The following is a 20,658-nucleotide window of genomic DNA, read 5'->3' on the forward strand; positions in this document are numbered from 1 at the left end:
GCTAGTTAAGAGCTAGGAAGAAAGTTCAAAGGAGGCAAAGAAAGAAGATGGAGAGGAGGGGTGAGGAGGGAGGGGAAGGGGAGGAGGAGACGGAGACTGGTGTGAATAGGACAGGGTTAGTCAAAGGAGATGGCGTTCCAAAGGAAGAGGGGACGAGTGATACTGTCTGTGACCGAAATTCAAATACTAGGCAACTGGTGAGGAAAGGTTCCTTGCAAAAAAGGAAAATCTAAACAACTGGTGAATTTTGTCTTGCATAACTGAATGCCTGATGAAACATCTGTGCAGGGATTGCATTCAGTGTCACCGAATGAACTCGTCACACTCAGAGGACTGCCTTTAGTTTTGTTGATGCTGCTGAATAGGATACACGTTGCTCTCTCGAGAAATAGCACCTGAATGTTTCTTACAAGCGAGGAGGGCGAGATCAGAGGAACTTCCTTTCTGTACTGTGCATGCCTATTCAAATGACATTGACCTGCCGCGCTCTCTGAGGGAGGAGCCCCTTTGGGTCTGCTGAGGGTTAGGTAGACACCCACTAAATATTGATGCCTGCATAATTAGAGTGACTAAAATAATCCTGGCATAAAATTACCCTACCAGTTAGAAGAGAGACAAAATGAAGTAATTTGATCATGAAAATTGATCCAGGTCGACTCTCGGTTTTCAATGCAGCTAATTGGAAGCCATTTATTATTCAAACCCCACTTTTGCTCATTGGTTTATAGTCTTTTCTCCTTGCCCTGAGAAAGAGGAAGGGGGGAGGAGGGTCCCGTGGGCAAAGCTGTCACATGGGGATGGTGGAAAGGAGAAGGATGCTTATTTCTCTAAGGCAGGGCCCCTCGTCTCTTCCCTGTATTGGTCTGGTCATCTATGACATGATTCTGTGGGCATGTCCGGGATGACTGGCCATCCTGTTCTCTCCTACTCGAATGAAATTGCAATTGCAACAAAACGGACATTATTGCCCTGCTTTTCACCACATCCGTATCCTTGGGGTAAATACCCAGGAGTGCAATGGCAGGGTCATAGGGAAGCTCTATTTTTAATTTCTTGAGGAATCTCCACACTGTTCTCCAAAGAGGCTGCACCAACTTGCATTCCCACCAACAGTGGAAGAGGGTTCCCCTTTCTCCACATCCCCTCCAACACATGTTGTTCCCTGTCTTGCTAATTTTGGCTATTCTAACTGGTGTAAGATGATAACTCAATGTATTTTTAATTTGAATCTCCCTGATGGCTACTGATGATGAACATTTTTTCATGTGTCTGATAGCCATTTGTATGTCTTCATTGGAGAAGTGTCTGTCCATATCTTCTGCCCATTTTTTGATATGATTGTCTGTTTTGTGTGTGTTGAGTTTGAGGAGTTCATTATAGATCCTGGATATCAACCTTTTGTCTGTACTGTCATTTGCAAATATCTTCTCCCATTCCGTGGGTTGCCTCTTTGTTTTCTTGACTGTTTCCTTTGCTGTGAAGAAGCTTTTGATTTTGATGAAGTCCCAAAAGTTCATCTGTACCCCAATGTTTATAGCAGCAATGGCCACGGTCGCCAAACTGTGGAAAGAACCAAGATGCCCTTCAATGGATGAATGGGTAAGGAAGATGTGGTCCATATACACTATGAAGTATTATGCCTCCATCAGAAAGGACGAATACCCAACTTTTGTAGCAACATGGACGGGACTGGAAGAGATTATGCTGAGTGAAATAAGTCAAGCAGAGAGAGTCAATTATCATATGGTTTCACTTATTTGTGGAGCATAACAAATAGCATGGAGGACAAGGGGAGTTACAGAGGAGAAGGGAGTTAGGGGAATTGAAAGGGGAGGTGAATCACGAGAGACTATGGACTCTGAAAAACAATCTGAGGGTTTTGAAGGGGCGGCGGGTGGGAGGTTGGGGAACCAGGTGGTGGGTATTATAGAGGACACGGATTGCATGGAGCACTGGGTGTGGTGCAAAAATAATGAATACTGTTATGCTGAAAATAAAAAATAAATTTAAAATAAGACATATGGAATACCAAAAAAATGGACATTATTGTAGGTGTAGTCTTATTTTTTTAAAGCTTTTATTTATTTATTTGTGAGCGAAGGAAGAGAGAAGCAGCCCCTCCCCCCAAGCAGGGAGCCCAATGAGGGACTCAATCCCTGGACTCTGGGATCATGACCTGAGCCAAAGGCAGGCACTTAACCAACTGAGCCACCCAGGCTCATGGTATAATCTTTTTAAAATAACAGTTTTATTGGGCTCTATGATTCACATATCATAAAATCCACCCCTGGAAAGCATGATTTACAAACCGTGGATGTTAATGTTCACAGAGCTGTACAATCACCATATTGCATCACTGTAGAGAGAAACCCTATTCCCATTAGCACTCATTCCTGTGGCATCCTAAACGTCCAAGCTGCTTTCTGTCTCTACGGATGTGCCTACTCTGGCCATTTCATATAGATGGAATCATGAAATGTGCGGTCTTTTGTGACCGGCTTCTGAAACTGGCCAATAGGAACATGAGCTCGGTTTTCCTAGGTTCATCCATGTTGTAACATGTATCAGTACGGATGGCCCCAGACCTACGACTTAGGATGGTTCGACCTGTGATTTTTCAACTTTACCATGGTGAAGAAGCAATGCGCCTTCCGTAGAAACTGCACTTCGAATCTGGAATTTGGAATATGGATCTTTTCCCCAGGTCAGCAATATTTAGGATGACCCTTTCTTGTGATGCTGGGCTGCAGTGAGCCAAAGGTCTCCGTCCACCACAGGATCCCAAGGATAAACAAGCGAGCCACTTGCAACCATTCTGTTTTTCACATTCCATACAGTATTTGATAAATGACACAGGATACTCAACACTCTATTATCAAACAGGGTTTGCATTAGATGATTTTGCCCAACTATAGTCTAGTGGAAGGATTCTGAGTGCATTTAGCCTAGTGAGCTAGGCTAAGCAATGATATTCAATAGGTTAGGTGTCGTAAATGCATTTTTGACCTATTTTATTTTCAACCTACAATGGCTTTCTCGGGACATAACCCCATTGTATGTCAAGGAAGGTCTGTACTTGGTTGCTTTTTACAGCTGGATAATATTCTGTTTGTACGGGTTTATCATGCTTTATCTATCCATTCACCCGTTGATAGACATTTGGACTGTTTCTCTTCTGGAGCTACTGTGAATAATGCAGACGGGAACGTTCCTGTGCAGATTTTGCACATGTTGTCTTGAGGGTGATCTGTAACCAAGAGCAGGTAACATTGCCCAGGGGGTATCTGCGGGGGACACAGACCTCACCTCATCTCGTCAGTTCAGGACCCCTCCGTGCAGAGCTGGCGTTCAAATCCCCACTACTCTGACTGCAAGGTCTGTTTCTTACCTCCTTGCTGTACTTCCTCTAAGTCTAAAGACTAGAAAGGGAAGCTATTCTTTGCTTCACGCTCACTACTGTACTCTAGGTAAGACATTAGTCATGACATGTCCTAGCTGATCACAACATATGCTGTTTGAAAACCGCCAAGCCCGAAAGTGTGGCCTCCTGGAGAAACGATCTCGAGGGACACAAGGAAGTCCACCAAGTGTATCAGGACAAAGTTTTTCAGATGCCGCAGTTTCCTGAAACCACAGCAGAGCCCTAAGGAAGCCCCAGTACCTGAGTAGCATGCAGAACCGTATCATAGCACAGACCTACCCAGCACCTGTCCATTCCTCAGACATAGCAAACTCCATCTCGACTCCACGCATTTACCATTACATCTTCCACCAAAATGTTCCTTTCTTCTCTTCTTGGGCCACCTCCTACTCATTCTTCAGGGCTCATATGATAAGCCACTTTCCCAGGAGACATTTGAGGAGCTGTGCCCAAGGAAATAACAGCGACTGGAGAGAAAGCCCACTCCTCAGCCACCTCGGTGTGGAGCATCCTTTAAACGCACAGCCTTACAGGATTCCGGCGTGCAGCAGACACACCTGGTGTCCCACTGCCACCCCTTCACACCTACTGGAACTGGGAAAATCAGGGACACCCGGAAAACATACGGACACACATAAATGTGGAAACTCGGAGATGGAGGGTTAAAAAGAGACATGCAGAGTGAATATTCAGGAGTCTTCGGGAGCCTCATCGTCATCCTTCCCCCCAACAGCCATCAGCCATCCAAGCCCTCCTGACCGGGCTGAGACACCCTCCCTACCCTTCCCCGCATTAACCAGGCACTGTGCTCCGCACTGTGGGTACACAAAGACGGAGGCAGACGTCTAAAAGCCGAAATTGGAGGTGGCGGTAAGCGTAGACGTGCCCCCTGAAGCTGCAACAGTCGGACCGGGCACGCAGGGGACATTCGGGGAGCAACCCCGGCCCAGCGAGCGGCCTAGCGCAGGTGCGCACCGACGGGAAACCTGCGCATCGTAGAGACGCCGAGGCCTCCCGCCTTCCTAGAGAGGCCGGAAGTGGCTCCGCCGCGGGCCGGGCGCAGGGGCGGCGGCGGCGGCGGGCTCGCGAGGCCTGGGCTCGTGGCCGGTCGCGGTGCGCGGGTGCTGCCGGCGGGCGCCGCCGTGAGTGAGCCGGGGGCGGGGGCGCGGGGGGCGCCGAGAGCGGCTGCGCGCGGCGGCCGGCTGGGGCTTGCGGGGCGGGGGCGGGGGGGGGGGGGACAGGCGCCGAGGAGGGCGCCCCGGTGATGGCGGGAACCCCCGCCCCCTCCCAGCTCCCGGTCGGACTCGCGGGGCGCCGCGGCTTCCGAGAACGGGCCCCGGCCGCTGGCTTCTGTTTTGTTTTTCCTTGTTTGTTTGTTTGTTTTACCAGAGCAGCGCCAGCCCCGAGTTCCCCGCAGGCCCGTCTGGCTGGACGTGCCGGTTCCTTCTCCTCCCAGGGGTCCTGGGAATCCCACCTGCCCTGGGGGCCGGCGCTGCTGGTTCCCCATCCCGAGTGGGAATGTGAGGTTCGCGCTCACACTGAGCGTCTGTCTTGTAAAGAGGGAAATTTGAACAGAACGTCAGGGGCGAGTGGTGCGTGGTAGCGGCACAGGTGCCGGCTGTCACGGACGCTGTGAAGGTGGCAGGTAATGGCCCGCCGCATGGCCCCAGCCCCGGGGGCGGCCCCTCGCCTCCCGAAGAGCCCAGCCTTGGGGGTTCGCGGGCGCCCGTGGGGGGCGCAGTGCGTTTGGACTCTCGGTCCCTGCGCTCTGAACTGGGGGTGGTGCGACTGAGCCCTGCGTGGGCTCTGAACTCAGTGCAGAGTCTACTTGAGTTTCTCCTCCTCTCGCTCCTCCCCCCTGCCCCAGCGCCATCTCTCTCTCTCTCTCTCTCTCTCCTCCCTGAAAGAAGTAAATATCAAAAAACAAACAAAAAACCTAGGCTGGGGAGTGCTGCCCATCTGGCTTCAAGCCCTGGGTCTAGCTCAGCCACTAGCGCAGCCACTGAGAACCAGTTCTGGGTGAGGAGTTTAAGATTTTTTTTTTTTTCCTTCCAGTTAATGGAGATAATTGACATAACTTGTAGTTTGTTTGTTTGTTTGTTTGTTTTAAAGATTTTATTTATGTATTTGACAGACTGGAGATCACAAGTAGGCAGAGAGGCAGGCAGGGGGTGGGGTGGGGAAGCCGACTCCCCGCTGAGCAGAGAGCCCAATGTGGGGCTCGATCCCAGGACCCTGAGACCATGACCTGAGCTGAAAGCAGGGGCTTTAACCTGCTGAGCCACCCAGGCGTCCCATAACTCTGTAGTTTTAAGGTGTGCAATGTGATGGTTTGTTATACTGTGAAATGATGATCACAGTAAGGTTTGACAACATCTCAGGCACCTCACATAATTAGTGTTTTGTGTGTGTGTGTGTGTGTGCGCGCGCGCGCGCGCGCGCGCGCGCGCATTGCGCTGAGCTCTTAAGGTTCTAGGCTTGTCAACTTTCAAGTATGTAGTAGGGTGTTGTGGGCTGTAGTCTGGTATACTGCTATGTATTGGGACCCCAGAACTCATTCTGTCCTTACTGGAAATGTGTACACTTGACCAACATCTTATTTCACCCAGCTCCCAGCCTTGGGTCACCATGATGCTGTCCCCCTGGGGTATATGGACTTTCCACGTAACACTATGCCCTCAGCTAATTTTCTTCCCAAGTGTATCTGGCCTTTTAGGTTGTACACCTCACATCTCTTTTACCTGTGTCAGAGTTACTCCCCTTATCTTTACTAACTTAATCTTTATAGTTTTAACTGCTTGATATTAAGCACGAATAGTTTTCGGATCCCGAATGGAATTTGAACCACTATTTCTAAACCGTCTGGCCTCTGTATTTTCCTGATCTCGATACAGGAAGAACACTGTTCCGTTTTGCCTCTAGGTAGTACTTGCATAGTAATTTAAAACATACCACCACAGAGTTAAACCACTTGAAGCTGTTTTTATCATCCTTGAAGCAAACACAGTAAAATTTTATTTTTATGAAAGCAGTCTTCCATTCTCCTTTCTGCTCTGGGCTCCAGGGGCACGTAGATTTGTATATTGCATTATAATACCAGAGGGTTAGTAGCCTCATCATGATACTCGAACTCCAGGGATAAAGGAGCTGTGTGGGTAATCTAAGGTTCTTATTACTGATCTTTAGCATTTAATTAGGTCTTTGTAAATCTAAAGTACCCATAGTCATTTTTATGAGTTTTCTCATAACTTCCCTGTGCGATATCAACTTTATTACCCTCACTTTTATCTTAGTATTATCAAGAGGTCAGGTGGATTTAAATTTCATTTTTTCCTGTTTGTAATTAAGATTCCTTTTCCTCGATCATGTACTTAACTTTAACCCATATCCACTAGAACGAGTGCTCAGGTCAGATGTGACCTTCTACCCTCCACCCAGAGGAAGGCGGTTAGTCACGAAGCTGGGTTTTGAAAGAGCCTTAAAGCGATTGTGACTATCAACATCAACGGTGGCATGAGTGCCCAGCCCCCGCAGGAATCAGATGGTAACTAATTAATAAAGGAGAAGCCATAAAGTGGGTAAAAATCAGGCAGCTGGTTGAAGAAAAAGGGTGTCTGCTCTTCTCCCTTGCGGCATAGTGTTCTGAGGAGTACCTTGCAGTTTTCTGAGAAACGTGTCTACTGCATTTTTTTTCTGTGCTTATTGATACAGGGAGCTAGGGAGGGAGGAGCTGGGTTTTGCCCCCCTGGTGGTTAGGCTTCTTTTCCTTGCTGTTTGTCTTGCTAATCATTGCTTTTTCCTTACTCATCGACACCTTTCTTGCCTGACCGTCCTGATCAGGTCAGTATCCAAGTTCTTGCTTCAGATCATTATGGAATGAGTTCAGGGTAATGAGGAGTAACGTGAGTAGGCCTGGCAGGTACTCTGACGCGTTAATAATTTGAACTGGTACGTTCCCAGCGTGACTGATGTGCCCATGTGCACAATCACCACATTGTGGTCCTGTGACTGCACTGGAATGTGCAGTTTTAAAAACAAAGAATAATTAGAGATTAGGAAGAATTTCTGTTGCAGTTTTCTTTCTTTCTTTCTTTTTTTTTTTTTTTTAAGATTTTATTTATTTATTTGACAGACAGGGATCACAAGTAGGCAGAGAGGCAGGCAGAGAGAGAGGAGGAAGCAGGCTCCCTGCCGAGCAGAGAGCCCATGTGGGGTTCGATCCCAGGACCCTAAGACCATGACCTGAGCCGAAGGCAGAGGCTTTAACCTGTCTCAGTTTTCTTAAATGGACTCTGAGGCCTGGTGCATTTTCTGAATCCCTTCTCTTGGAATGCTTGTGGCGATATTAAGAATATCTTCAACTTTGTTATCTGGCATCCTGTTAATCAAAATAGAACATCTGTTAACCAAATGGAACATTTCGAAAAACCTGTGTGTGCTGTTTCAGTGAATGACTGCACACTCTTCAGACTTTACCTGGACGCTGCCCACTGGGCTGTAAGTCCCTCGCCAGCTCCCGTCCTGTCGTCAGCGCCGCTCCCTGGCATTTCTTTCTCACAGATGAGCCTCTAGCCCAGTCCCATCACCTTTACCTGAGATTCTTCGCTGTTTCCAGACTCCCTCCCTCCAGGAAGAGCTTGACCTTTAGCAAGGACCAAAGGGAACAGGCCTGTTCAGTAAACATAAAAGGCTTTCAGCTGCTCACAGAATAGAATCTACACTCCCCACCCCACCCCCCACCCATCCAGGAACTCAAAGGTGGCCCCAGGCCCTCCTTCCCACCTTAAACACCAGCACCCTGCTTTGGCTTCAGTTTGCCCACCAGCCACAGACCCACCATATGGCCTGCCTGTTGGTGTTCCTTTCCTTAATGATGCTCCCTCAGCATGTGGTAACCTGCCTGGGGGTCTCAGCCCACCGAGAACTCCCTGCTGTCCTGATTCACCCCTCAGTGAAGTCTTCTCTCAGACACCCTCCAGATTTCTCCCGACACCCACCCAGGTACTCCCACAGTACATTGTTGACACCGTGTTTACACTGTCGTATAAATAATCTTATTTTCTCCTTTTGGCCTCATAGTTTAGGTATTTGCAAAAGGCTCTCTCTCCATCCTAACTTCCAGAGAGCAGGAATTCTGTCTCATTTAACTCTTAGTTGTTTTCATCCCATGACCCAGAATCTGTTAGAAGAGAAGTTAAATGAAAATTGCAGTGTTTCTTGACAAACCTGATGATGAGTCTTAGACACCTCGGGGCTCTGTGTCACTTGAGCCCATGGTCTTACTGAGCTGGGTGTATTTCACAGTGGTCCCCGTCCTCCGTAATTTGACCGGATACTGGTTGAGCGTCTGCGACGTGATAGGTGGTGGTCCAGACTCCCCAGTGGAAAAGGTAGACGGTCTTAGTTCTCACGGAACTTAACGCTCTGTTGGAAGGAGAGCAGTGGTTAAAGGAAAAGTCAACAGATAATGTTAGGTTGCGAAATGTACCATGAAGAAACAAAGCAATATTGAAGGTGAGAAGAGCTCGAGCGTCTCTGATTGAGCAGATGACATTCAAGCAGACCTAAATGTTGAAGGGAAGAAGTCAGGGGTGAAGTGTCTCTGACTGACATGCACTGTGTTTGGAAATAGCCTCAGTGGCCTTCCCACCAACCGATTGCTGCAAGATGGACTGGTTAGCTTTCCCGGCCATCTGATGTCCTTAGCACGCTCAGCCGGAAGAACTTGTCAGGCTTTTTGCAACCCTGTGCCCTTGAGAGGGGTAATCATGGTATGTGGAAACGTAATAGAACAGCCCATCACCAGACTCTAGAGCTTGAAGATTAGGTGATTGGAGAAATGGGGTCATGGAGAGCCCATCGTATAGGGCTTTTTGCTGGGGCTTTGTAAGCCTCTGAGCTTATCATCAGCGCCCCTTTTTTGATGTAGCAGTATGTTGCATATTTCTTTCTTACAGGTCCAGCGATCTTTTGACTGCCACACATGGACTTCCAAAAATCCCCAAAGGAAACTGTCCTCATTACCGGAGGAGGTGGCTATTTTGGTTTCCGGTCAGTGCCTCAGTCACCCATGCCCATGGAATTATTTCCCTGATAGTTGCTGACATTAATACAGTATCAGCTTCTACATGTTGAAATAGTGTTAAACCAGAAATGAATTAGGTTGCCCACTGTGTGGTTGCTGAAATTCGGAACTACAGATGTATTCTACTTTAAGAAAAATTCTTTGTAAACATATCAAATTAGGGAGATAACTGGTGTCACCAAATCATGTGACAATAATAGTTATTCTTTTGCAACTTTATCATTCATAAATATGCCAAAGAACGGGTGGTAGTTTCTAAAACAGAGGGGGAAATATGGAACATGTAGATGCCATGGTATCAGAAGATCAAGCTTCTCAGTATAATCCGAGGAGATGTGTGGCTCCCCAGTTTTGAATCTTTGCATATTTACTTACAGAAGTAAGGGTTGCACCCGTGAGCATGTAAGGGGAGGGACTCAGGATAAGCCTAGAAGACGTGGATCAGCCCTACATCAATTGGTAAAATTATCTTACGCACTTTTCCTCAGGCATAGCTTACCAGTGATTCGATCTGACTTGCTTCTCATTTCAGCCTGGGCTGTGCTCTGAGCCAGAAAGGATTCCATGTGATTCTGTTTGACATCAGCAGCCCCGTTCATTCCATTCCCGAGGGAATCAAGTTTATCCTTGGAGACATTCGCCACCTCTCTGCCGTGGAGAAAGCCTTCGAGGATGTGGATGTCACGTGTGTGTTCCATGTTGCCTCTTACGGCATGTCCGGGCGGGAGCAGCTGAATCGGAGCCTGATTGAAGAAGTCAACGTTGGGGGCACAGACAACATCCTCCAGGTCTGCAGGAGGAGAGGGGTACCAAGATTCGTTTACACCAGCACTTTCAATGTCGTCTTTGGAGGTCAAGTTATCAGAAATGGAGATGAGTCTCTGCCTTACCTACCTCTTCACCTCCATCCCGATCACTACTCTCGGACCAAATCTATTGCAGAGAAGAAGGTGCTGGAGGCCAATGGTACCAGCCTGGTCAGAAGTGATGGCGTCTTAAGAACCTGTGCTCTGCGGGCGGCTGGCATCTATGGGCCTGGAGAACAGAGGCACCTTCCCAGGATAGTGAGCTACATCGAGAGGGGTCTGTTCAAGTTTGTGTATGGGGATCCTGGGAGCCTGGTTGAATTTGTCCATGTGGATAACTTGGTACAGGCTCATATTCTGGCCTCAGAGGCTCTGAAAGCTGGCAAGGGCCACATTGCCTCTGGGCAGCCCTACTTCATTTCAGATGGCAGGCCCGTGAACAACTTCGAGTTCTTCCGGCCTTTGGTTGAGGGCCTAGGCTACCCATTCCCATCTGTCCGCCTACCGCTGACCCTCATCTACTGCTTTGCATTCCTGACAGAAGTGGTTCACACCATCTTGGGTCAACTCTACAACTTCCAGCCCTTCCTCACCCGCGCAGAAGTTTACAAAACTGGCATCACACATTACTTTAGCCTAGAGAAGGCCAAGAAGGAGCTCGGTTACGAGGCTCAGCCATTTGACCTCCAGGAAGTAGTAGAATGGTTTAAAGCCCATGGTCATGGCAGAAGTCCTGGGAATCGTGACTCTGAATGTCTTCTTTGGAATTGGCTGATGGTCTTACTCTTGGCTCTAGCATTTCTCACATGGCTGCCTACCTCTGTGGTTCTGTCACTGTGCGGGAACTAGAAGTAAGCTGATCACACTTGCTGAGGTGGTTTTCAAGAAATACAGGTTTAAAATATCTATAGATCTAAATGTATCTGTATAGATACCTAGGTGGATAGACACAGATCTCTGGTAGCAAATTTTGGCTCTTCTAATTGCTACTTCAGAATAGATTCTTGGATCAGGTCTTCATTTCTTACCTTCTTACACTAATCCTGATGGGAGAAAATTAGAAGCAAAGACAAGTTTGAGATGTAGTTTCTTGTATCCTCTTTTAGATGAGTATGATAGAAGTGGCATTGGAGCCTTGGAGGCAGACTGAGGAAATCTGGAAATGTCTTGAGTGTCTCTGAGCCAAAAATGCACTTATTTCTGTTCCCTAACACTCTGTATCCACTGAAAATAGAATAAAATGTGCACTGATGGGGAATGGCAAAACACTAACAGGCTTGAAAATGTGTGAAAAACACCAAATTTGGGTCAGATCCCTACAGACCAACCCTCTGAGGAGATGGTGGCTGCTGAGAGGCGTTAGGATTTAGGAATTATTTTTTGCCCTTTAGGATATAAAGGTGTTATACCCGTGTGACCACGTGACAGTGTCTGATTTTTAAACAGAACTTTGTCTGACCTCATAGGATTCTTTTGAGGATTAAATTAGACAAGACCTGTAAAGTGCCACTCTACACACACAAGCCAGTGTTTTTAATATCGTTGCTATGCATTCCATGTGAGGGTTTTCTTCCTCAGGGGAATTCTGTTCAGAGGCTGCTGGTGCCACTCACCTTTCCAGAAGGTCTTTGTGGTGAGCCTTCTGAGTCCACAGCAAGCACATTTGAATATACTCAGTATTTGTAAAGTTTAGGTCTCTAAGCGTACATTGAAATTTAGGAAGCAGCTACAAATGTGATTAAGGAAGATGATGAAGCAGATGATGTTTGGAATTTAAAAATGAAACATAACTCTCAACCGATAGACTGGTTTCTCTTCCTGGAAGGACTTGGGTTGTCGGAAGGCAGCTTCTGGTGAAGGATGTTTTGAGCAATGGCGTTGCTGTCTCGCCACTCTTGAGGACTGCTGGGGAAGACATTCAAGGTGTCCAGGAACCAAAGCGAAAGGAAGACAAAGAACCTTTACCCGTTCCATGGTTCCAGCTTCAGAAAAGACAGCATTAAAGCCCGAGGCAGATGAATCGTTGCAGAAGGTTACGTTAGAGTCATGTTGGGATTATTTGTAGAAAGAGGAAGCTCGAGGAATCCTCCCTGGTAAATGCTGCCTGGGTGTTTGGGGAAAAGTGCTCAACTTGACACCAGAAGACCTGCACCATGAATGGAGATACTGTGTGACCCTAGTCCAGTATCTGAAGCCTCTTAGTTTCCTCACTCGGTAAATAGGAATGACTTGTCTTTGCCTTTTTTACAGACCCACCACCCAGCTCACAGGGTTTGTTGTGAGCACAAAATAAGATGTCGTGAAAATACTTTTAAGATATAAATTACAACATCACTATGAGGTAGTGGTAGTGTTCATTTTTGATAAAATGTTGTTGGAGTCTTTTCTAAAGTTGTTTTCTGACAGGGGAGAGGTAGGGAGAGAATCTCCAGTAGGCTCCACACCCAGCGCGGAGCCTGACATGGGGCTGGATCTCACGACTCTTGAGATCATGACCTGAGCCAGAATCAAAAGAGCTGGATGCTTAACCGACCGAGCCACCAGACACCCCTGTCTTAAGATTTTGCTTTAGTCTCGTGTCACCTTGTGTGAGCGCTTGCGGCATACCCAGTAGTCCAGGTGCTACAGGTCAGGCCAACTTAGAGCCCAGTAATGGCATGGTGTGCCCACACGAGGTCACTGAGAGAGTGGGTAAGTTCAGCTTATCCACGGTCATTGAGAGGCATTGCAGACTTTCAAATCATGTTTTGAACGAAGTCCTTTAAAAGAATGATAGGTACTTCTTAGTTTTCTTACACTAAGTACACTGAGTACAGTGGAGTTTTGATTGGTTTTGTTGTTTTCTATGATCAAGAGATACTCATGAGATTCAGGATGGCTAGACGGGGTCTGTTGGCATCCAGGCATGAGGGATTTGGCTATGCCGCAACATTTGACACCATTGTCCACGCTCTCCTTGAAACAGCTCATTCACTGTTAATGAACTCATTCTTGGTCTCTTTCCTTATATTAATTATCTCTTGTATTACTTCAAGACCTACTACAGATTACCCTAAGCCATATCTTAACAAATCACCCCCAGGACATATCCTAAAACAATAAACCTTATATCCCAGTTTTTATGGGTCAGGCACTTGGGTGCAGCTGAACTGGGTTGGTCTTGCATGGGGTCCCTCGTGAGGGTCATCTCATCATAATGTGGCACTACAGTCATCTGGAAGCCTGACTGAAGCCAGAGGACCACCCCCCCCATACACACACACACACACACACAATGGCTTATCCACATGATTGGAGGCAATCCACATGATTGGCAGGAGGCTCAGTTCCTCACCATGTAGGCATCTCCATCAGACTGCTTGAATGTCCTGACATGGTACCTGGTTTCCCACAGAGCAGGTAATCCAAGAGAGCATGCTGGAAGGTACAATGTCTTTCATGATTTGTCCTCAAAGGTGACATACTGTCACTTCACAATAGACTCCTTACACAGGGCCATCGTATTCAGTGTGGGAAGGACATACCCAAAGGTGTGAATACCAGAAGATGGGGAATGTTGAGGGCCACCTTGGAGGCTGGGCTCCTGGTTCCATCTTCGGAGTCATCTTTCCTTTTCCATAAAAGGTAGCCCGTATTCACACGTACGTCGCTTTCTCAGCCTGCTATCACCCAGTAGAGTATGGGAGGTCCAAAGACCTCTTTACATTTTGTAGTGTGTCTTTTTTCAGTCCAAGCTGGTAGTGTGCTGCCAGTGTAGTTATTTTGAACACTGTGTCTCCTGGGAGTCTTGCTCCACCTCACTCCATTAGCAAAGGTCACACCCACAAATTTCTTTGAGATAAGTCCTTTTCTACCTTGGGCTTCTGCTCAGGCTGCTGAGGGACAATAGCCTTAAGACTCTTAAAAGTTTTATTATTTGAACAACATTTTTAGGCACCCCCTCATGTCTCTCTGAAGTCTTAAAAGGTTTTATAGCCGCTACCTCAGTTGTGCACTGTCATTTCCACAATACCTGTGTATTGGCTACACAGGTTAGCCCTGTTCCATGTGGGAGGAGACTACCCAGGCCATAAAGACCAGGGGATAGAGAATCCTGGAGCCCGCTCCCCCACTCCTATGTCTGACCAGTTTCCTTGTCCTCTCCTCCGCTCTGGTGGTAAGTGGTAGCTGTCTTCAGGGCTCAGTACTAGACCTACTCTTCTAATACCGTAATTTCTCTGAGCCCCTGATCTTGTCCAAGTCCTTAGGTTTCATTTCCATCTCTATCCAAATACATACTACTAAACAGTTCCCGCCCAGACCATTCTGAGCTCCAGACCCATCTATCCAAGTCCCTCTCCACCTGGGTATGTCACACGCACCTCTCCACCAACATATCACACAAGTCCTCCCAATTCTTACAGGGTTTCTTTCTTTAGTAAATGTCACCAGTATCCTTTGAATTTCTTAGACCAGAAATCTGGATAACCTTCGATCCCTGCCTTCCCCTGACACACCTAACCCCCCTTGAAGCCCACTGGCTTTAACTTCTGCTCATACCTCAACATTGTCCAGTGAAACCTGTCTCTTCTTAACTCCAGTAATACCCTCCTTTCCACTGACATCCGCTCCTGCTCTCCTTCAATCCGTTCTCCATGGGCCAAGCAAAGTGATCCTATACGTAAATGTAGGTCACTTCCTTGCTCAAAACTCTTCTCAGGTATACGCTGAAAATCCTTAGTGTGAGCCCGAGGCAGGCCTAATTAGGTTGACTCTAGTAATCACTTCATATATGTATATAAAGTCCTTATGTTTTATGCCTAAAATATATACCATTTTTATTTTTAAAACGAAAACCCAGAGGAGTGATGTGATGCAGAGTAGCAGAGAGAGAAGCTTTTGGGGTTAGTTGTTTAGCCAAGGTAACCATTAAACCAGGGGGAAAATGATCAGAAACCAACAATTGCAGAACTCTGCCTTATGTATCCTTTACTACAGTACAAAGTGTGTGCAGACCCCAGACTCTTCCCCTGGCAGTTCCTGGTTCAGAAGGTCTGTGTGGGCTGGGAATGTGCACTCCAGGTGTTTCTTGTCTTCTGAGAAGGAGGTGAGAAATGCTGCCAGATACCAGCCACGTGCCCCCTTTGCAAGATGCTAAGGGGGAGGCTCCTGAATCCTCCTTGCTGTTCCCTCCTCGGGTGTTGTGGCGTCACGTGCTCAGCACCCCTCTGGTGAATGAGTAAAGGCAGGGAATGGGACTCAAAAAGGACTTTAGACTCCGGTGGCCTCCCACCTTCTCCTTTGTGCAGGTGCAGTCTTTGGTTGCCTAACCAGCCTGGCACACCTCTGTGTGGACTCCAGCCACCTGCAACCCACTGCTTTTGGCCAAAGGGCTCGTTCTGCAATCCATGTGGTTGGGCCTGGTTACCTGATCTTTTAGCACAGAATCACCATCTGGCATTGAAAATCTAACTGGGAATGGAGTCATCCAGTCCATGACGTTTCTAAGCTGTGCAAATTCATAAGATGTTATCCTTCTGTATGTTAGAACTTAGGCGCACCCGGAAAGATCGCTTTGTTGCTGGAATCAAGTAATTGCAGATGGCGCAAAACCTAGCTCACTACAAAGAAATTACACATAGTAAAGTGACTTGGGCAAGTGTCTTTCAGCCAACAAGGGGTTTAGGTGCAGTGATCGGCAACATTTATTTTTAACAGAGCTGGTTGAAGCATGAAAGTAATGGAAAAATTTCTTCATCGCTAATATGTAGGATTTTCATCCTGGCGGATATTCTAGGTGTCTTTTCCTCCAGTCTTCCAGGGAGCCTAATTCCAGATCTAAGAGTGAAATAATTTCTTGCCAATACCTATTTTTAAGTTCTGTTATGTGAACGAGTTGATGTGCACCCCGAACCATCCCCTACGTGCTCGTGTCCCGAGTAGCTAATAGTGGTTTGAAGCGCTGCCCAGCTGTTTGGAGGAATTATTTGCTTTGTTGCTGGGGCAATTAGAACACACACACCCCCGCCCCGAGCTGTGGTCAAGTAGCTTCCGTTGGGATTTTGCTCCTAGGTATGTTCAACACTGGGATAATGATGAATATTACTGCCACCCTTGTTGACTAAGTTACTCAAAGACAGCCATTCTTGGGATGCCGGGTGGCTCAGTTAAGCATCTGCTTTCAACTCAGCTCATGATCCTGGGATCTTGAGATCAAGCCCTGGTTCAAGTTCCTTATTCGGCAGGGAGCCTGCTTCTCCCTCTCTCCTTGCCTGTTGCTCCCCCTGCTTGTGTTCTGTCTCTGTGTCAAATAAATTATAATTCTTTTTTAAAAAGACAATAAATCTTAATTTATTGTTAATTAGCTAATTGCTACTACTTGTTGACCATTTACCATGTGTTAGACTGTCTATATTTCTTAAGCTTATTTAGTTCTCTCAGTGACTTTTTATTTTAAAGATTTTATTTATTTGAGATAGAGTGTGAGTGAGTGAGCATGAGTTGGGTGGGGCAGAGAAAGAAGCAGACTCTGTGCTGCTGTGAGCAGGGAGTCTGATGCAGGCTGGATCCCAGGACCCTGAGATCATGACCTGAGCCAAAGGCAGATGCTTAACTGACTAAGCCACCCAGGTGCCCCCCCCCAATTACTTTTTTTTTTAATTTTATTTTGTTTTATTTTTCAGTGTTCCAAAATTCATTGCTTATGCACCACACCCAGAATTCCTTGTAATACGGGCCCTCCTTAATACCCACCACCAGGCTCACCCTACCTTCCAACCCCCTCCCCTCCAAAACCCTCAGTTTGTTTCTCAAAGTCCACAGTCTCTCATGGCTCATCTCCCTCTCCAATTTCCCCCAATGCACTTTTCCTTTCCATCTCCCCATGTCCTCCATGTTATTCCTTAAGCTCCACAAGCAAGTGAAACTATATGATAATTGACTCTCTTTGCTTGACTTACTTCATTCAGCATAATCTCCTCCAGCCCATCCAGGTTGATACAAAAGTTGAGTATTCATCCTTTCTGATGGAGGCGTAATACTCCATTGTATATATGGAACGTATCTTCTTTATCCATTCGTCTATTGAAGGGCATCTTGGCTTTATCCGCAGTTTGGTGACTGTGGAATTGCTGCTATGAATATTGGGGTACAGATAGCCCTTCTTTTCACTATGTCTGTATCTTTGAGGTAAATACCCAGTAGTGCAATTGCAGGGTCATAAGGTAGCACTATTTTTAATTTCTTAAGGAATCTCCACACTGTTTTCCAAAGTGGCTGTACCAACTTGCATTCCCATCAACAGTGTGAGAGGATTCCCCATTCTCCACATCATCTCCAGCATATGTTTTTACTGTCTTGTTGATTTTGGCCATTCTGACTGGTGTAAGGTGTTATCTCAATGTGGCTTTGATTTGCATCTCCCTGATGGCCACTGATAATGAACACTTTTTCATGTGTCTGTTAGCCATTTGTATGTCTTCTTTGGAGAAGTGTCTGTTCATGTCTTCTGTCCATTTTTTTTAAAGATTTATTTATTTATTTATTTATTTATTTATTTGAGAGATCACAAGTAGGCAGAGATGCAGGCAGAGAGAGAGAGAGAGAGAGAGAGGAGTAAGCAGGCTTCCTGCTGAGCAGAGAGCCCAATGTGGGGCTCGATCCCAGGACCCCGGGATCATGACCTGAGCCGAAGGCAGAGGCTTTAACTCACTGAGCCACCCAGGCGCCCTTCTGCCCATTTTTTAATGTGATTATCTGTTTCATGTGTGTTGAGTTTGAGGAGTTCTTTATAGATCTTGGATATCAGCCCTTTGTCTGTAGTGTCATTTACGAATATCTTCTCCCATTCTGTGGGTTGCCTCTTTGTTTTGTTGACTGTTTCTTTTGCTATGCATAAGCTTTTGATCTTGATGAAGATCCAAAAGTTCATTTTCTCTTTTGTTTCCTTTGCCTTTGGGGACATATCTTGAAAGAAGTCGCTATGGCCAATGTCGAAGAGATTACTGCCTATGTTCTCCTTTAGGATTTTGGTAGATTCTGGCTTCACATTGAGATCTTTTATCCATTTCAAATTTATCTTTGTGAATGGTGTAAGAGAATGGTTGAGTTTCATTCTTCTATACATAGCTGTCCAATTTTCCCAGCACCATTTATTGAAGAGACTGTCTTTTTCCACTGTATATTTTTCCTGCTTTGTCAAAAATTACTTGACCATAGAGTTGAGGGTCCATATCTGGGTTCTCTACTCTATTCCATGGTCTATGTGTCTGTTTTTGTGCCAGTACCATGCTGTCTTGGTGATCACAGCTTTTTAATAGAGCTTGAAATCAGGCAATGTGATGCCCCCAGTTTTGTTTTTCTTTTTCAACATTTCCTTAGTAATTCAGGGTCTCTTCTGGTTTCATACAAATTTTAGGATTGTTTGCTCCAGCTCTTTGAAAAATGCTGGTGGAATTTTGCTCTGACTGGCATTGAAAGTATAGATTCCTCTAGGCTGTATAGACAGTTTAACAATGTTTATTCTTCCAATCCATGAGCATGGAATGCTCTGCCATCTTTTTGTGTCTTCTTCGGTTTCTTTCATGAGAATTCTGTAGTTCCTCCAGTACAGATCCTTTACTTCTTTGGTTAGGTGTATTCCCAGGTATCTTATGGTTCTTGGTGCTATAGTAAATGGAAGCAATTCTCTAATTTCCCTAAATTCTCTAATTTCTAATTTTCATTGTTAGTATATAAGAAAGCAATTGATTTCTGTATATTAATTTTGTATCCTGCCATATTACTGAATTGCTGTATGAGTTCTAGTAGTTTGGGAGTGGAGTCTTTTGGGTTTTCCATATAAAGTATCATATCAACTGTGAAGAAAGAGAGTTTGACTTCTTTGCCAATCTGAATACATTTTATTTCTTTTTGTTGTCTGATTGCTGTTCCTAGGACTTCCAGTAATATGTTGAACAACAGTGGCGAAAGTGGGGATCTTTGTCATGTTCCTGATCTCAAAGGGAAGGCTGTCAGCTTTTCCCCATTGAGGATGATATTTGCTGTGGGTTTTCATAGATAGATTTTATGAAGTTGAGGAATATTCCCTCTATCCCTATACTTTAAAGGGTTTTAATCAGGAACAGATGCTGTATCTTTTCAAATGCTTTTTCTGCATCAATTGAGAGGACAATATGGTTCTTTTCTCTTCTTGGTTTGTTCTGTCACATTGATTTGCAAAGGTTGAACCACACTTGCATCCCATGTATAAATTCCACCTGGTCATAGTGTATAGTCTTTTTAATGTATTGCTGGATTCTATTAGCTACGATCTTTTTTTTTTTAATTAAATTTATTTATTTTCAGCATAACAGTATTCATTATTTTTTCACCACACCCAGTGCTCCACGCAATCCGTGCCCTCTATAAATACCCACCACCTGGTACCCCAGCCTCCCACCCCCCCCCACCACTTCAAACCCCTCAGATTGTTTTTCAGAGTCCATAGTCTCTCATGATTCACCTATTAGCTAGGATCTTGTTGAGAATCTTGGCATCCATATCATCAGGGAAATTGGTCTGAAACTCTCCTTTTTTGGTGGGATCTTTGCCTGGTTTGGGGATCAAGGTAATGCAGGCTTCATAAAAAGAGTCTGGGAGTTTTCCTTCTATTTTTTGAAAGAGTTTCAGGAGAATGGGTATCATTTCTTCTTTGAATGTTTGGTAGAATTCTCCAGGGAATCTGTCAGGTCCCGGGCTCTTGTTTTTTGGGAGGTTTATGATCACTGCTTCAATCTCGTTACTAGATATTGGTCTATTCAGGTTATCGATTTCTTTCTGATTCAGTTTTGGAAGTTTATAGGTTTCTAGGAATGCATCCATTTCGACTAGGTTGCTTACCTTATTGGCATGTAACTGTTGATAACAATTTCTGATGTTTGTTTCTCTTTCCTTGGTATTAGTCGTGATCTCTCCCTTTCCATTCATAATTGTATTAATTTGGGTCCTCTCTCTTCTCTTTTGGATTAGTTTGGCCAGGTTTACCGATCTTGTTGATTCTTTCAAAAAAACAGCTTCTAGTTTTGTTTTTGTGTTTTACTATATTTCTAGTTTCTATCTCGTTGATCTCTGCTCTAATCTTGATTATTTCCCTCCTCCTTTGTGGGGTTGGCTTAATTTATTGTTGGTTCTTTAGTTCTTTTAAGTTGTAAAGATCGCTGGTGTACTCTGGATCTTTCAATTTTTTTTTTTTTTTTTTTTTGAGTGAGGGTTGGATAGCTATGTGTTTCCCCCTTAGGACCGCCTTTGCTGTATCCCATAGGTTTTGGACCAAAGTGTCTTCATTGTCATTGGTGTCCATGAATTCTTTAAGTTCTTCTTTATTCCTA

The 20,658-nt window shown here is 45.6% G+C and overlaps 1 protein-coding gene and 1 long non-coding RNA gene across 8 annotated transcripts; one reads left to right on the forward strand and one right to left on the reverse strand.

Moving 5' to 3' along the window:
• Positions 1–4,464: 4,464 nt before the first annotated feature.
• SDR42E1 (short chain dehydrogenase/reductase family 42E, member 1) lies at positions 4,465–12,652 on the forward strand. Of its 6 annotated transcripts, none has more exons than XM_059152077.1 (4): positions 4,485–4,563; positions 4,811–5,066; positions 9,379–9,472; positions 10,039–12,652. In XM_059152077.1, exons 3-4 carry the CDS (start codon positions 9,405–9,407, stop codon positions 11,159–11,161), a joined length of 1,191 nt encoding a protein of 396 aa, XP_059008060.1. In that variant the 5' UTR covers positions 4,485–4,563; positions 4,811–5,066; positions 9,379–9,404; the 3' UTR covers positions 11,162–12,652. The 6 variants fall into 6 exon arrangements, with proteins under 6 accessions (XP_059008063.1, XP_059008060.1, XP_059008061.1 ...); XM_059152078.1 differs by lacking the exon at positions 4,485–4,563 and adding an exon at positions 6,817–6,965 and having other exon boundaries at positions 4,632–5,066; XM_059152080.1 differs by lacking the exon at positions 4,811–5,066 and having other exon boundaries at positions 4,465–4,563.
• On the reverse strand, positions 7,669–8,794 carry LOC131818038 (uncharacterized). 2 transcript variants are annotated; one of them, XR_009348669.1, is made up of 3 exons: positions 8,648–8,794; positions 7,898–8,063; positions 7,669–7,799 (listed from the first exon to the last, which is right to left on the reverse strand). It is a non-coding gene; the product is annotated as an uncharacterized LOC131818038 (long non-coding RNA). The 2 variants fall into 2 exon arrangements; XR_009348670.1 differs by having other exon boundaries at positions 7,898–8,090; positions 8,648–8,766.
• Positions 12,653–20,658: the final 8,006 nt, after the last annotated feature.

The sequence above is a fragment of the Mustela lutreola genome, chromosome 16 (assembly GCF_030435805.1).
Source record: "Mustela lutreola isolate mMusLut2 chromosome 16, mMusLut2.pri, whole genome shotgun sequence".
NCBI classification, from domain to species: domain Eukaryota; kingdom Metazoa; phylum Chordata; class Mammalia; order Carnivora; family Mustelidae; genus Mustela; species Mustela lutreola.